Source organism: Myotis nattereri (assembly GCF_964212035.1).
Source record: "Myotis nattereri genome assembly, chromosome: 13".
NCBI classification, from domain to species: Eukaryota; Metazoa; Chordata; class Mammalia; order Chiroptera; family Vespertilionidae; genus Myotis; species Myotis nattereri.
In genome coordinates, this window is record NC_138088.1 from 57,581,901 (window position 1) to 57,599,608 (window position 17,708).

The 17,708-nt window shown below is 54.8% G+C and overlaps 1 protein-coding gene across 4 annotated transcripts in view; it reads left to right on the top strand.

The window, feature by feature from the left end:
* EBF3 (EBF transcription factor 3) overlaps window positions 1–17,708 on the top strand; it is a gene marked incomplete at both ends in the record, with an annotated part of 114,028 nt that overhangs the window by 62,557 nt on the left and 33,763 nt on the right. For 3 of the 4 annotated variants that reach the window (XM_081105392.1, XM_081105391.1, XM_081105393.1), the window contains 2 exons: window positions 11,994–12,075; window positions 15,376–15,520. In XM_081105392.1, the coding sequence (XP_080961518.1) occupies window positions 11,994–12,075; window positions 15,376–15,520 (227 nt within the window). The remainder of the gene's footprint in view (window positions 1–11,993; window positions 12,076–15,375; window positions 15,521–17,708) is intronic. The other variant, XM_081105394.1, reaches the window with a different exon arrangement.

Genomic DNA, 17,708 nt, shown 5'->3' on the forward strand with positions numbered 1-17,708 from the left:
CCCCAGCCGCTGGAGTGCAGCTAATTGGCCGAAGGGCGGCTCACAGACGTGCCCAAAATCAGACGGGAGGCTGCCCGGCGTGCGCGTCACACCTCCAGGCATCACCTCCAGGCATCGCCGCAGGACCGGACGTCCTCTTTGCTGATTTGTCCTCAAGTTTGGATTCCCTCCGGGCCTTGGGGGTCCTGGGTGGTGACGGTGTCTCTGCCTGCCCTGTGATTGGAGCAAGGCCGGTCGGCGCTGGCGGAGCCGGGTGGGTGTCGCGACCCCGCAGGCCACCGGCCAGGAGCGCTTGTACGGCAGCCCCGACGCACGCCTGCCGCAGGTCCCCGCATGTTAATTTAAGGTGCTGTGTCTGCACTACAAGACGGACGCCACGAGCATTTTGATGAAGGACTTTCTACATGAAAAGGCTGCCTGACCCCGGCGGCGTGTGCGGTGAGGTGGCCGGGCAGGCAGGGGCGCCCACGCTGTGGTCTCGGTTACGGGAGCAATTAACGAGGCTTTTTGCTCTCGGGGAAGTCAGGGCTCCTCATAACCAAAAAGAAAAAAAAGCACCGAAGCGGGTTTTGCTCATGTTCCCTGTGATGTCAGGAGCGGGGCCAGAGCGCGGGGTCCGAGTCCCGGCGCCGTCAGCCGTGGCGCTGGCCTTGCACTCACCACGTGGCTGCCGTGGGCACTTTCTGAACATGTGACGGAGCCACGGAAAGGAAGCAGCACGGCCCATTTTTTTTCCTTTAAACAGGATATTCTGCACGTAATTCCTCCTGGTGGCTGCCCTCAGTTCCTTTAACACCAGCCCCAGTGAAGGCTGAGGCTGTCTAGGCATTAAACGCCGAGGGAAGGCCTCGCCTGGCTTCCCCTACCACGTGTCTAAAGGGAAATATCTGTGACACTCACTGGCCTGTGTTGCTGGCATTTCGCAGCGGGGGCTGCGGAGGTCATGAGTGGGTGTGGACAGAGCTCCTGACCAGGAAGCCTGAGGGCAGAGGAGCCAGAGAGTGAGGTGGGACACCCAGGGGAAGGAGGGGTGGGTCCCAAGTTTGCAGAAGGAGCTGAGTCCTGGTGGCACCGGGGTGACTGCCTGCGCCCCCTCCACGCTGCGGGAGAAGCCCTCTAGTGGGCAGGAGTGGCACTGCGCGCCTCTCTGTCATCAGCACCAACCTTTTCCCTGTGGACCCGCCCCAGCAGGACGGCTGGAAAGCGGGCAGAGGGGGTTTCGGGCTTCCTTGTGGGCCCCGAACACAGCGATGGGAACAGGCTGGCTGCCATGGGCCAGGGCTGGACAGCAAGCAGAGGTGACATGCCGTGTCTTTCGCCAAGAGCAGACGGGAGCTTCCGGAGGATGCTGGCTGCCTTGGCGGAGGGGATGGTGCTGGTTCTGTCAGGTGATCCCCCTGGAAAGTTTCTGTGGTCTGGAGGCCCTGCCCCCTCCCTCCTGGGCTGCAGGGAGGCGGGGGCTCTCTTCTGGTCCACTTTCCCTGTTGTCACTCCCCTGGCCCACGCCGTGCCATCTGTGGAGTCCCGTGTACTCTGCGCACACTGGGGTTTTGATAATTCTCTACTTTTTTTTTTTTTGGTAATTGCAGAATCATAAAATATTTTAATTTCAAGGTTAGCAATTTTCTCTTGCATACTTAATTTATAATTAGCTGGTGTATAAACCTGTTCTGCGAATATAATTTTACTGTTGCCAAATGTTCCTCATGAATAATTAAGGGCCAATCCCTATTTATCAAATTATTAATATACCTAATAGCCTTGTTTTCATAAACAATGCGCTGGCGTTGGATTTAAAGGAACCCTCTCGGAGGGATCGGGTGCTGGTTCCCACCGCGCCCGGGGCCCGCGCCGGTGCCTGCACAGAGGGACGCTTGTGCTGCGCTGATGTCACGGCCCCCGGCCTTCTTTCCGCCACAAAAGCCCAGGTATCAGTAGCTGGACAAACACAATGGCCATTCACCAGTGGGCCTGGCCTCCGCGGCCCCACGAACAATGTTGTTGTTTGTTCTAGCAATTCACCAGGAGCATTTTTGGAGGAAATGTAACAGATGAAACCATCCTTTCAGCCTTTAAGAAATCTCTTTGGCATAATCCTACCTTTCTCAGTCGTGTCCGCTGCTCGGAGTGAGGAAAGCAGCTCTTTCCTGGGAGCCTGGACAGAAGAAGCCACTGTCCCACCCTCCGGTCGGCTGAGCTGGGCCATAGAAGTCAGATTCAGGCCCAGAGACGGAGGAAGAGCCTAGAACGTGCTTCTGTTTGGAAGGAAAGTGAGAAATCACGCCGGGTGTGTGTGTGTGTGTGTGTGTGTGTGTGTGTGTGTGTGTGTGTAAAACGTGCCGAGGTTCCCCCGGCCCCTCCTCCCGCCAGCCCCCCAGTTTCACGGAGGATGACAGAACTGTTCCTTCTCCTCCACTTGGAGTCAGAGCTTCACTCCCCCACAGCACCACGCGGCTTGCACTGATCAGTGGTTTGAGCCACCGGGACAGTAAGCAGAGGCCGGTGCTGGTTGGGAAGGACGCATGGAAAAGCAAGCTTGTGAGGCGTACCACCATGAGATGCTGTGTGGCCTCTGTGCCCCCCGAGGGGCGTTCCCGGGCACGGGGCCTCTATCAGGAGTGTGGGGTGCCTGGCCGGCAGCTTGGGGGTGTGCTGTTGCCGCTGGCCGGCTCCTCGTCCCCACCCCAACCCCGGACAGGGGCAGGGGCCCTGCTCCTCTCTCCTTGGGGCTGGCATGTGCGAGCCCACTCGCCATGTGTGTGCGACTCCATGTGTATGATTCATTCCAGAGCAGTTTTAGTCCTCATAAAATATTCATTTTGGTTGTGCAGGGCCCTGTAATTGCCATCTCTCACCCTGAATTATTTATACCTTGCACAGACTGACAAAGCTTTGCCATGCGGCCCGAGATGAATCAGAAACACGGATCTTTGCTGCCAACAGCATTACAGTCTCACAAAATATGGCACCGGCGTCATCCGGGGCCGCCTCATCTCTAAATCCAGCTTTTCTTGATTTGACATTTTCTTTACTCTTCCATTGTCTTAGTCAGGCAGAAAGGTTGCCTCTTAACTCGGAGCAGCAACCTCTCCTGCCTGCATCACAGCCGCTGCGCTTCAGAGGGCTAATGTATCTTTATTGCCCTCACTTTTTTATGCTCAGTAACAAGGCAGTGCTCGGGCTCGCTTTAGAGCCATATATTATACATTAGCGATAAAATGATGCAAATAGTCCTGAATCCTCTTCAAACAGATAGTGGGGATCGGCCTGGCTCTCGCTGCTTGTCACAAACACAGAAAATAAGAGGTGACTTGCCAAGTTGGGCCGAGACGCCCGCCCCCCGCTGCGGGCTGTGCGCAGGCCCGGGAGGGGGTCCCAGGTGGGGCCGAGACTGGTCTGGGCTTCTCTGTGGCTGGAGGAGGCACTTGGGCCCCCACACTCAGCACCCAGGATGCAGCCGTTCTCACGCAGCCTCCTCCGGGCCCTGGGCCTCCCCTGCCTCTCCTCTGCTGCAGGCGCTGACTGGGTTTCCTGGGCTGCTCTCCCGGCACCAGGGCGCCTCCCTCATGGCGGGCGGGGGACAGTGTCCACTCTTTCTGTCCCCTCCCCCCACGCTCTGGAGGATGGGCATGTAGACGAGGAACATTTAGGAAAACCGCAGTAACACGAAGGAGAGCCCAACTCCTCTGTAAACCTTGCAAAACTAGCAAGGAAAGTGGCCCAGCTCCCGAGGTGGGAGCGTGCGTGTCTGAGCCGAGACAATGAGAACCGGCAGCCGTCCCAGGGAAGCGTCCCCGTGTGCAGAAGGCTCCAGAAGAGCGACACGGAGGACTGTTCACAGGCGGCAGCGTGGGGAGCCCGGCCAGGCCTGCGGGTTCTCACACCTCAGCCCGGCCCTGAGCCACGGAAAGGGATTAATTTATGGCCCCGGCTCATCAGCACGGGGCGGCCAGGAGAGGAGCGCGGGGCTGTTCCGGGTAATGGATGACCCGGACACACATTTCTCTTGTATTTGTTGACACGCAGGAGTAATGAAGTTAAAGCTTCGCACACATGTGCCCCCTCATTAAGCTGCATTACCTGCATTAAAACTAATAATTGCCACTCAGAGCTGGGCTCCCATTAATCATTTATAATGTTTTAATAAGTTTTTAATCAGGACCTAAAAGGCTAGAGAGGCGACGTCGGCAGGTTCGACACCGGTGTCCTCCGTGGGTGTGCGGGCTTGATTTAAAATGGGATTTTTTTTTTTTTATTATTAATAATTCAACCCGCAAAGATGATCGTTCCTCCTGAAGCGAGGGGGCGTGCGTGGGGAAGCTGTGCCTCTGAGCAAGAAAAGATCTTTTCCACTTGAAAATTGGGGGCGGGGGGTGGGGTGGGGAGGGGAAAGAAAACCACACACAAAAAAAGTCCCATTGGTTTTGGGAATGATCTCGCTTGCCCACAGAAATCAGAACAGCCGGGAGAGCGTGGCCGGTTCACGCCCCTAGAGTCGCGCGCACACGTGGGGCGGGAGAGGTCTGCCCCCCCGAAGTTCGGATAAGCAGAGGGGCGTCATCTCCGTGCGCAAAGTCTCCGAAAGTCCCACCCACCCCCGGCGCTGGCAACAAGTCACGGGGGCATCTGCTGTGAGCCAAGTGATGCTGGCATTTTTCTTAAGTAGGAGCTTCATGATCAGAGCTGGCAAATAGAGGAGCCGTGTCCAGAGGGAGCGAGGGAGCGGTTTTAATGAGCCCGCAGCGAGAGACAAAATACAGGCTGACTGACAGCGCGAATGATCTGCTGGGGAAATGATGTCAGGGCTGCGGCGCCCATTAGAAATAGAGGAATAGGTTGGGGGGGGAGAGGGCGCGAGACAGGCTCTTGAAACGGGAGCCCGGTGTAAACACGGCACGTCACTCGCCGCTGTGTTGTGCAGTTGACTTCTTTTACACAGATAACCTTATCAAAACTATCGCGCAGCATCAGAACCTTCCAGAAAACATTCACTGGCATCCTGACAGCGGCCGGGGCGGCGGGCGGCGCGCGGAGCTCTGGGAGGCAGGCGCTTGCCTTCCCAGGGCCTACCTGGGCTTTACTTTATCTGCACACATTAAAACCACCCGGAAAAGTTTAATGCAAGTCATACAAATTTCCCCAACAGGAGGGCTCGGCGGGCTCCGTGCTCGGCGGGGGCTGCGGAACCGGCCGGCGAAGCTATTAAATCCCATCAGATCTCCTTGGCATCATTTTAATGAGAATCATCGTGAAAGAACAAGATCGTGGTATCTATAAGAGCCTCTTGACAGCCGCGGCTGAAATTGTGATGAAAAGAGAAACCATTATAGCACCAGCTTCGCGATAAGGCCCTTTGGAGGGACGGCGGGGGCCTGGCGTGGCTCCCGACTGTGAAGGGTTAATTTTCTAAACCTAATAATGTTCGATAGTGAGGTATTTGTCAGGAGATAAAGAAGTGATAGAATCTGGGAAGTGGGTCCCTGGGCGATTGTAGTACAAATATTGTTAATGCGGTGCGGTTACTCCGGCGAAGGGAAGTAAAATAGCTCCCGTCCACCGGAGACCGGCCCCGCAGCGGCCGAGCAGCCCTCCAGACAAAGGCCAGCCGGCGCTGAACCGAGAGTCAAGCCGTGGATATTTCCCAATCCTCCGACGTCTACAGTGACATGCCGGGCGGCGTGCGTGCCGGGGGACGGCGCCCACGGAGCCCCGGGACCCGCCGTGGGGAGCCAGGCCTCTTAGCCCTCTCTCCCGGGGAGGGGGCCCCCCTCGCCAAGGACATCTGGGCCCAGCTGTAAAATTCAATACTGTCACCCCCTGCCCTCTCCGTGATGACGTCATGTAGGCACCAGTATATGAGACTCATAACTTGAAATGTACAAGAATTTAATAAGTCTGGTGTTAAAGCAATTTGTCATGGCATATTTGAAGAATAAATCAGACTAATGGGGCAGATTTTCCTCCCGTCTGGCACGGAGGCACGTGAGCCCCATGGTCGCTAATGGCAGGAGTGGGAGCCGGAGAGAGAGGCCTGACATTAAGACCCTCGCATTTTGGAAATCCGATCCGTATTGACCTGTGTCCTATCTCGGTGCGCAGATCTGATGTCAGCAGAATGTAGTCTTGTGTAGCAACTGCTCATTACAGGTTCTGTGAAGGGAGCCCTGTCTCCCGGCCCCACCACCCGATCGGCTAGGATTGCTCAGTAATCAATACGGCAGCGACTGATGGCCGGCGCGCACGCACCGCAGCTGCGGCCACGCTCTCAGGGACTTCCCAGTAATTAGCAGGGACTTCGAGGAAGCACTCCGCCCGGTCACTTTCTTATCAGCCAGAGAAAAGTCTCTTAAAGGCTCTGTCTTCCCGTTCGACTCTTTAACTGTTTCCTGCCAAGAGCACAGTCCCACACAGATAGAGCTGCGACCCAGGCACCCCAGGAGGACCCTGGGACGTCTTCCTGCTCCTCTTTCATGGGGGAGCGGGTTGGGGAGGGACTTTTCTCCTGTGCTAGGACTGAAGCCAGAGGGACATTCTCCTGTGCTAGGACTGAAGCCAGAGGGACATAACTAGAAATGAACCATGTCCACGTGACCGGCTCGGTGGTATGGAATGCGTTCGCAAGGTTGTGCAATCTCCACACCATCTACTTCCAGGCGGTCTGTCACCCCAAAGGTGAACCCATGGAGCTGTGGCTGCCCCGTCCCCCTCCCCCAGCCCCCGGCACCCGTGGGGACGTCTACGCCTGCCTTTTCTGGTTGGTTGTCCACGCTCACATTTTCTTGCGAGGGTGGTTAGGTGTTAACACACTCTCTGGGCACTGCGTTCCGGATTCAGTAGCTGGAACAGTGGGGGCTGCATCTGGGACGGGGTCTCCCCATTTTGCAGGGACCTCCGCAAGCCGTTAGTGCCACAGTCCGCACGCGAGCGCCTGGGGGTGTTGATTGATGACACGGAGGCCCATCCGTTGCCCCGTTAGTTTGCTGCTTATTGAGGGCTCTGCCTTACGATGGACAAGTGAGCCGTCCCCCATTGAAGACCCCCCTGCTTCTCGTTGTCGACTCGGATTCCCAGATTTCCCATAATTGAGGCCCCGAGAGAAGGCCAGCTGCTAGGCCTGAGGCTGGAGTTCGGGGCGGGTGGCGTCTGGGGGAACCTGGGCTCCTTCCTCAGGGTGGCATTTAAACCTGTGCTAAGGTGGCCGCTAGGAATGCCCGCTCCTGTCTTCACGGGACCCCTCAGGGTCCCACCTTGCAACACGCTGTCACTCACGTCTTCAAGCACCGGCAACACCGAGCCTGGAACAGACTAAAAAGGAACAATTAAAAATTAAAAACATGCCCTAGTCAGTTTGGCTCAGTGGGTAGAGCGTCCGCCTGTGGACTGAAGGGTCCCAGCTTGGATTCCGGTCAAGGGCACATACTTGGGTGGCAGGCTCAATCCCCAGTAGGGGGCGTGCAGGAGGCAGCCGATCCATGATTCTCTCTCATCATTGATGTTTCTCTCTCTCTCTTCCTCTCCCTCCCCCTCCCTCTCTGAAATCAATAAAAATACATCTTTTTTTTTTTTTTAAAAAAAGAGAAACAGTCCCCACACATAGGGTTCCTGAGACGCTGAGAGTAGGTGATGCAGGAGGCCACCAAGGGGACGCCCAGCATTTCTAAGGAGACCATCTATTTCTCCTTTGACCAGAGGGGAAGGAGTCGTTATGACGTGATTAGTGGCTTCAGTTGGGTGAAAAGCAGCAGCCATGGGGCCGGTGGTGCGGGCGAGGGGTATTCATTACCCACCACTCACCCGCAACGGAATTTTGTCAGCGACCTGGCCAGTGGTAAGTGGCGGCTTTTGCTGAACGTGGGCAAGTTCTTCTCCGTTAGGGAAGCAGGCGGGAGAGGAGAGGTGTCAGCTGACATGCGTCCTCACTTTTCTCTGACAAACCAAATTCATTCCTTACGTAATTGATAACGGCCTTGGCCAATTACTTCACACATTACAATACACAGCGGCCCCCTTTGCAGGTTCTGCAGGGCTGTAATTAGCTATGCTAATATCCCCTTTATTGGCCCTAATATTGCTCAACACCTTTTGCCATCCTGGAACCCGCGAGAGCCCCATGGCCTGTCAGGACCACTGATTATTGAGAAGGATGGCTTTAATCAAACATAATTGCAGTTAATTTTTCTCTCCTGCTCTCGGTTGCCAGCGTCTAATGCCACGGACTCCTTGATATTCCATTAAATTACAATTAAACGGCCTCCTTTGTTTCCGAGCGTCCTGACCCACGCCACAAAGTTCTGGAGTGGCGTGCGGGAGCGCCGTTTGGTCCTAATTGCCGGCGCGCTCACAGAGGGCCAATTTGCACAATACCCATGTAGAATTTAAACAGTTCATAACGTAATGGATATTACACAGGAGCCTCACACTACAATTAAAATGATTTTCATCAGATAGAGAGGCTCTGGTTAATCAGCTTCATAAAAGTAAATATAAATGAACTAATTCATGGCTTAAACACACAGAGAGGGAGCCCACTTCGGGGTTAGTTACTGCGGCGGGGGCTCGCCCCGCGGGGTGGGGTGGCCGGAGCGGCCCACGTCCGACGCCCCAGCCCGTTACCCGGCTTCGGCCCCAGGGTCCGCCACGGAGAGCGCCCCTCGGCGCGGGCGTTGTCCGAGCGGATGCTGACACGGAGGCCACTGGGAGCCCACTCTTAAGTTGCTTCGGCGGGCACAGCTGTGGCCATGGCGCGGTTGGGAGCAACTGAGTCCCGTCCCTGCAGAAGGGACGGCAGGCCTGCGACTTCCTAGGTCGCATGGAAGGTCCCAGGTGCTGACCTCAGCGCGCAGAGGCCCCATGTCCGTGTCCACAGGGAGCTCCTGAGTGAGAGGGACATCCCCCGAAACCCGCTCTTCTCAGAGCCAATGAGGTCGCCCGGGTGGCATTCTCCCCTCATCCCAAACGCGCAGGAGGAGGAAGCAGGATTCCAGGAGTGGCGACGTCACACCTTCCCCGCTTCTAACCGCCCCGAGGACTTCCCAGGGTTGAGCAGGTCGATTCCGAGCAGAATATTATGGGGGAGTTTGCCCTGTGCCCGGCGTGGCCGCCTCCCGCCTGCCTGGGAGAAACAAGTAAATAAAGCCCATATTTCAAGCTTGATTTACTCCGGTACCTACTGTGAAAGATGACGACTCTTTAGGGAAATAAAGACAGGGTCAGGGAATTAGTGTACATAATGGTCATTTTGATGATGGGCCAACAGCTGCAACAGGAAACGCACTGTACACAATTAAGCGTAATGTACTAATGACAGGTTAGGATTTTTATCGCCCCGGCCATCGAGCAGCCAGCCCGCGCTGAGCCGTAATAAAGAGTTTATTGGTGTGCACGCCAAAGATTTCCTGACATTGGAAAGATTTTTCCTTTCTTAACAAGAGGATTAAGCCCTTTGTGTCCCGGCCTCTGGAAGGGAGATATGTAAAGTGATGCTCAGATGTTTCTTAGGGAAAAAAGCCCATTCGAGGGCCATTGAGTCCAGAATGACCTCCCCGTCGGGCCTTCGGTGGCCTCACCCCCTCCCCAAACATCGTCCCAGTGAGTCTCACCGGGCACTTCCAGTCGTGTGTCCATGTGCGCGGACACAACTGGGCCGCCCGCCTCCTGGAGGCTCCGTTGAATCCCCGAGTTCACCGTGACCAAGACGAGTCAGCACAGGGCTCCCCTCCTCCCGGCCGAAGCTGCCCCTGTCTGTCCCTGCACATGTCCTTGACTTGGTGTGTGCCCTTGGGACCGGAATTCTTCAAGGGACCCTGCTTCCCCGGGCCACACACTCCAGACCCCTCCCAAGTCCTTATGTCGGGAGGCGCTGGGATAGGAGCCCATCCCAGACAAGTGTGTGTGTGAGCGCACCTGCTCCCGAGTCGACCCTGGAGGGTACCCAGCCCTGACTCGGTTGGGCTACTTTCTGCACCGGAGGACAGTGGAGGCCCCGCTGGGCCTCATGCCGAGCGAGGCAGAGGCTGGCCAGGCGACCTCCAAGCCTCACGGAGGCTCAGGGGTGAACCGGCTGAAAAGACTTGGAGGAACTGGAGCAGCTCCTGGGGAGGGGGTGTCTTTCCCGGCACAAAGGGCGCTCCCGGAGCCGGCTCCACAGGACTAGCCGCCTCTCCGGCAGGCGCCTGCTCCGGAGATTAGCCGGCTGGTAATGGGCGGCATAATTGCACCGCGCGGCTGTCCCCGAAGTGAAAACCTAATTGCCTGAGAGGACGATAACTTTGTGCCGCCCTCACCTTGTTAGGCCCCTTCTGATGCAGTTCAAGTGCGGAGTGGCCGCAGGTGCGCCCAATTTACCTCGCCGCCGCGCGTGGCGCTTAATTGCGGCGGCTGTTAGGAAAAATTGGTGGGTGGAATTTCAAGTGACTGGCTGTGCTGATGGCAGATGGTGTTCCGAGGCACCGCGAGCTAACGTGGAGGTGAGGTGAGTTAATAAAAGATGTAAATTCCGGCCTGAAATAGCGAGGCCGCGCCATATGTAAGGACGTTTAATTAAGTGGCCACCGCTCTCCCGCCATCCATCGGCGTTCCTCCTGCTGGGACGGAACGGCGCCCGGGGTCTGCTGGGCCCGGAGCAGGGGCGGACCTCGGCCTGTGGAGGCTTCTCATTTTCGGGTGTGACGCGTGTCCACAAAGAACCGTGAGCCTCAGGTTGGTTCAGGGAAGCCATGTGAAACCCTCTAGGAACGCACGTCCTCACGTAGGGCAGGTGGTATTCGGAGAGAAGCTGGAGAAGGTGCTTGTGTCGCCTTGTTGGACGGGATGCTCAGACACCCGCAGTGAGCTCCCCTGGCCGTGGCCTTCTCCAGGTGAGGCCCCAGGGGCGCAGGGACAAGACCCCGCTGTCCCCGGGGTTGGTATGGCAGCCAGGCTCCACATGCCTGTCCCGTGAGCCGGAGCATCCGCGTCTGTCACTGAGCTATGTGTAGGGATGGGGAGGACAACATGATGATGTTCCTGTCACAGCAGCTCAACGCGCTGTCAGGACCTGAGTCTTCCTGCCTCTCCGCGCAAGGGCAGGGCTCGGCGAGAGCTAAGGAGCTTGGGCTGGCCCCGGACAGCGCCTGCTTCCCCCGCTCTGTCACTGTCCTGTCAAGGGTCGTTGATGACTCCCTTAAAGACACACGTAGACCTTTCACAGACGTCATGGTCATCCCCCAAACAACACCCCCAATCGTTTTTTCTTAAGAGTTGTACCTATTGTAAGTTCAAAAATGCATCTTGGCCTAGGTGGTTATGGCTCCGTTGGTTGGAGTGTCATCCTGTACATGGAAGGTTGTGGGTTCATTTCCTGATCAGAGCACATACCTGGGTTGAGGGTTTGGTCCTGGTCAGAGCATATACGGGGAGATGACTGACCGATGCTTCTCTCTCACATCAATGTTCCTCTCCCTCTCTCTCTCTCTCTCTCTCTCTCTCTCTCTCTCTCTCAAATCAATGATCATGTCCTTGGGTGCATTTCAAAAAGCATCTTGAAAAGTGCGTTTATGTAGGTGGTGATGTCTTCTGGGGTTAGGGCTGCCGGAGAGAGTGTGGCAGGCCCAGTGAAATTTGAATTTCAGATACAGAAAGAATAATTTTTCAGGATAGCATACCTCTCCTAAAGACATTATCGTTTATCCAAAATTCAAGTGTAACTAGGCGTACTGGGGTTTTATTTGCTGACACTGGCGGTCCCCTCTGGGCTGGACGGGTCCCTAACCGCTCACGGCCAGTGGTGCAAAGATCTAGGCGAGAGACGGCCACCAGTATCAGTCACCGTTGTTCTAATAAAACCCGGAACCCCATCATGTCCAACGGAAATCACTACTTTCAGGTGAAGTTCTTCCATGCTGGCTGTCGGCAGGGCAGCCCCCACCACGCCCCGTGCACGAGTGTCTTTCAAAAAGTGTTCGTCTGTTGTCTGATAACCCTAACAATTATCCTTGTTTTTTGTATTTTTGTAGATTCTTTCTAAAGTTTTTCCTCAAGTGCAATCAGAACTGTTTGAAGAATGCAGGCAACCCTCGAGATATGCGGAGATTCCAGGTACACGCTTGTCCAAGACCCGCGGGCCACGGTCCCGACTGCTAAGATGAAGTGTGCATTCTCTGATGTTGCAGCTGTTCAGAAAACGATCGTTAGTTCTCAAGGGTGTGGGAGTAAACCAAGACCCTCAAGTCAAATGCTTTAAACACAATCAGGCGTCTTCAGGATGCCGGGTGCATTGTGTCTGTCCATCCATCCATCCATCCATCCATTCATGGCCCATGAGGCACTGCACACATGACCCATGCTTGTGCCCTGATGACCAGGCAAGCTCTAGGGCGGCACCTGGATGTCCAGGCGTCAGTTATCAGAGCTGTAGGTTACGTTGGGGTTCTGCTTGCATGCGGCCATGGTGAACCTCAGGAGTGTGATTGAAAGGGACTGTTTTAATTTTTTCACATGGAGTTCTCTTAACATTAGCATCTAAACCAGCCTGTTTCTCTGTTGTACATGGCTGTTCATGCTCGAGTGACTGGCATTGGGAGCCCGTGTGGGAGATCTTTTAGGAATCAATTGGTTGGTTGATTTTTCCTGGGGGAGAGGGGTCCACTCAAAACCTGCCCTCCCCACCTGTGGGATGCTGGCCTCTGCAAACGTCAGCCATTTCCTGGCTCAGCTTCCCTCCCCAGGCCTGGCGTGTCCTTGCCTCCTCAGCTCTTTGCCCAGTTCCTGGACTGCTCCTGGGCCCGGCTGGCTCACCCCCTGATTTGCTTCGAGGACTTCACCCCAAGGAGAGAGGAGGAGAGCTGGTTGCCTTCGGGGCTAAATGATGAGCCAGGCCCCAGTTCCCTTGTCTTTGTTTGTGGAGGATTAGGAGGTGACTTCAGGGTGAAGGGTGCTCTGCCTACAGGATGGATGATTTTGCTGATTTTAGTTGTAAAACATCTTCGGGGCTGGGTCCCACACACCCTGCCGCTGGTCCCTGGACCAATCAGAGAAGAATTTGGCAGCAACTACAAATGTCCACTAGATCGGATGAGTTCACCATCAAATTGCTCACAGTGTTTTTGGAAATTTAGCTGATGCTTTAGCATTTTAGCAAAACGGGAAGTCTGTCCTTTCAGCCGACTAGCCAATCAGAGACGGGAGCTTGGGCTCGCCCCGTCAGGCTCCGGAGCTGGGACAGTGTCTCTCACCAACAGTGGGGCCCGCCTCCGTCTGTCTCGCCCAGGGCCCCGCAGGTGAGGGTGATCCCTCTGAGCGGAGTGGAGCTCTCCCCTGAGCCAGTCCCAGGTGCAGCCCACGCTGCAGGGGAGACTTCCTCTGTCTCCCTGGCTAATCTCCCCGCCTTGCGGGGGTTTCACTGGCCTTACCAGTGGGTCAGGCTCACGCTGTGTTTCCACCTGGTCTCAGCACCTCGGCCCCTTCCTGTAGGACCGCGGGCTGGGCCCAGGCCGAGGAGCGAACCCCCGCTTGTCTGTGCTGTCTGTGCCGAACGGCACTCCTCCCGCGGTGACGGGCCTGTATGTGGCTGACAGCAGGACGGTGCCCTTCGATTGATTTTTATGTTTCTTGTTTCTTTCACATGCCAGGTCTAGTCACTTTAAAAGGGTCCAGTCTGTGTCTCAGTGTTGGTTGTGGGTCTTTGCAGCCTCCTCTGGTAGTGTGTGGGGGCGGGGCCTGGCAGACAGGCCGAGGAGGTGGCACAGACTCCTCTCCACCCGGGCTGTGCAGGGTGCTGCCCTCTGGGCAGCAAAGAAGACACTGAGAGATCTGACCCTGGGCCTGGGGACACTGATGGTGGGTGGCACCTTTCAAGGCTCAGAGGGGCCTGATATTGGGGAGACTCCCACAGTCTTGGTGATGCCCACCGGGGAGGGAATGGTCAGGGAGGGCACCCCAGGGAGGGAGCTTTGGGGGTACAGTGCTCCCTGCCTCGCTTCAGTCTTCTTGTGGGGCCTGAGAGCTTTATAAAATCTGTTACTAACCGTGCATTCATGTATAGGTATGTAGCTTTGGCCTTTTTTTAACCCTCAAACATGATTTTTTTAAATCACTTTTTCCCTAATAGTTTTTTAAAGAGCAGTTTTAGGCTTATAGGAAATTTCACAAGAGTATGGAGAATTTCCATCTGCCTACCCCTAGGAACCCCTCCCTCAGTTTCCCTGATTAGTAAGGTCTTGCCATTTGTGGTACGTTTGCTACGTCAGAGGAACCGATGTTGATACATTGCATTGACTAAGGGTCACTGTAGCTTCGGCTTCTCACAGTCATTTACGGGGCGTGTTCTGATGTGTGCAGACCGATGGGGAAGGTGGACATGGACGTGAGTCCCTCTGGTTCCCTGCTCACCTGCTCAAGCCCAGAGTTTCTGTGGGGTGTGGTTCTCCAGGTGGTGCTAGCCCCCAGCACTGCCCACGTGTGGCAAAGAGCCAGGCTCCTTGCCCCCCAAATCCAGGCTCAGCCCTAGGAGTCCTGCTGCAAGACATCATCCCCAGACTGCACCTGGGCCCGTGTTTGCCGCCCCAGCTGCTCTGGAAATAATGTACCACACAGACCCACCTCTGGGATGCTGGTCACAGGTCACCTGAGAAGGCTCTCTGGTTCCCCACCTCCTCCTGCAAGAGTTCCTTCTTCACGTCCTCTGAGAGTAAGAGGCCCTTCCCTGGCCACCCTCTGACCTGGACTTAAGATGGGAGTCTCTCACCCCAACAAGAGGGCATTGCTGGGCAGGCCAGGTCCTGGCCATCCTGGCCATGTATTTGAGAAAGGATACTTACTCTGGGCTGAGAACACGCTCACTATTCCTATTCAACTCGGCCTTTTCAGATGCAAACACGCTCACTACCAGATGGTCCCCTGTGATTGGGAAACTGACCCCAGCGTTCGCTGGGAGGATGCGGGCAGAAGGACCCCTCCTGATTTATGAAGCCTTTTTTGGCAACGGAACCCTCAGCACTCTTCAAGGAGGACTGTCTCAAGTGAACTAATTTTAATTAGATAAACTCTCCAATCAATATGTGAACAGATCAATCAAAACAGCAGCTTTAAAATGAGTGGCCAGAGGGGTGTTTCTGAAGCTAATGGCTAGAAGAATATTTCTCTGAATTGAATGCACTTGTTAGCATAATAGGAGATTAAACTGTAATTAGGGTAGCAGGTTTTCAAGAGCTTCAATCCCGAGTCAAAACAAAACCAAACAAAACTAAACCACCCACCCACCCCCGTGAGCCAAAGAACGCTGCGACGCCCTCAGCCTGGAGACGCTCCTGGCACCAGCCTGGGCTGAGGGCTCCGCTCCCTGAAGGGGGCAGCGCTCTCCTCACCGGCTCCAGTTTCAAATCTACTTCGTCTTCGCAGGTTGTTGTGTCGACCACAGTCAACGTGGACGGCCACGTGCTGGCCGTGTCCGACAACATGTTTGTGCACAACAACTCCAAACACGGGCGGCGGGCGCGCCGCCTCGACCCGTCAGAAGGTACGGCCCCTTCTTATCTGGAAAATGGTAGGCACATGTTACATGTCTCTTTTTATTTGCGATGCTTCTTTTTCTTTGCACCATCCTTTATGTTGATTCATGTTGAGTTACTGTCCCCACCCGCCACCCCTCGCTGGTCAGGCCTCCCCCCTCATGCCCGGCCGGGCCTGGTGTGGCCCAGAGGGGCCCGGCCCCTCCCTCCTTGCCCTTAAAGAGGGCTCAGCCTCTCCAGTCCCCTCACCCACCACGGCCTTCACTGTATTGGTTTGTTTCCAAGCTTTCTTTTGCTTAGAGTTTTCCTTGGAGTTTTAATTTGTTTGGTTTTATTTTGGCTTGTCCTAAGCCCCCATCCAGAAGGTCATCCCCACAGACTTGGTGCATGTTTTGGTGGGTGGTTACATCCTGGCCCCATCAGCCTAGGATGGAGTCCAGGGCCATATCTTCCCCTGGATGGGTGGATGGATGAATGGAAGATGGATGATGGATGGATGATGAGTGGATGGATGGATGGATGGATGAATGGAAGATGGATGATGGATGGATGATGAGTGGATGGATGGATGGATGGATGGAAGATGGGTGGATGGATGGAAGATGGATGGATGGATGGATGGATGGATGGAAGATGGATGGATGGAAGATGGATGGATGAATGGAAGATGGATGGATGAATGGATGATGAGTGGATGGATGGATGGATGGATGGAAGATGGATGGATGGATGCATGATGGATGATGGATGGATGGATGGATGGATGAATGGAAGATGGGTAGATGGATGGAAGATGAGTGGATGGTTGGAAGATGGATAGATGGATGGAAGATAGATGATGGATAGATGATGGGTGGATGGATGGATGAATGGTAGATGGATGGATAGCTGGATGGATGGAAGATGGATGGATGAATGGTAGATGGATGATGGATGGATGATGAGTGGATGGATGGATGGAAGATGGATGGATGGATGGATGGATGATGGATGGATGGATGGATGGATGAATGGAAGATGGGTGGATGGATGGAAGATGAGTGGATGGTTGGAAGATAGATAGATGGATGGAAGATGGATAGATGGATGGAAGATAGATGATGGATAGATGATGGGTGGATGGATGGATGAATGGTGGATGGATAGATGGATGGATGGATGGATGGGGATGGATGGATGGATGGAAGATGGATGGATGGATGGATGAATGGAAGATAGATGATGGATAGATGATGGGTGGATGGATAGATGATGGATGGAAGATGGATGGATGATGAATGGATGGAGAGAGGGGGGTGATCATCCATGGGGGCAGGGTGGAGTGGGTGAGAAAAAATAGCCAAATGCTTCCACTTGGCTTCTTGCTTTGCTTGTTGAAAGAGACTAACTGGTAAGAGAGACAGGCAGGGACAAGTGCTCTTGGTCAACGAGTCAGAACTCAGAAGCTCTGACACCGTGGCCTTTGCCAAGCCCCTCACTCACGTACTGCGGTGCCTGTGGGCTGAAACCTTTAGACCAATGTGAACTGTTGAGAAAGTAATGTGAGTTTTTTTTTTTAAGTGAATTGTAAACAAAACAGGAAAATTCAATTCTTTAGAGTAGCGGTTCTCAACCTGTGGGTCGCGACCCCTTTGGCGGTCGAACAACCCTTTCACAGGGGTCGCCTAAGACCATCCTGCATATCAGATATTTCCATTACGATTCATAACAGTAGCAGCATCACAGTTATGAAGTAGCAACGAAAATAATTTTATGGTTGGGTCACAACATGAGGAACTGTATTTAAAGGGCCAGAAGGTTGAGAACCACTGCTTTAGAGCAAAGAGCCCGTCAGGCCGAGGGGCTGTAGGGAGGTCCTCCCTCCCGAGCTCTGCAGGTCGGGAGCCGCACTCAGCAGCAGACACATGCCAGGGAAACGCACGGAGCACATGCAGATGGTCCGAGTGAACGTGATCCAGGCGTGAGCACTGGAGGACAGTTTATGAATCTGCTGTGGTCCACAAAAATAAACTCATTTGTTTTTCTACATTAATGACTAAGGTGTAAGAGAACAAAAATATAATAATTAAAGGTCGCCTTGGGCGCCAGAGTCATTAGCATCTGTGACGCACTGTTTGTCTCCTTCCTGTGCGCTGAAGGTAGGTGTGTGTTTTGCCTAGCAACCATCACTAATGAGGCTCACAATTAAGAAGGTTGAATCCCCGTCCTCCGTCCCCGCTTCCC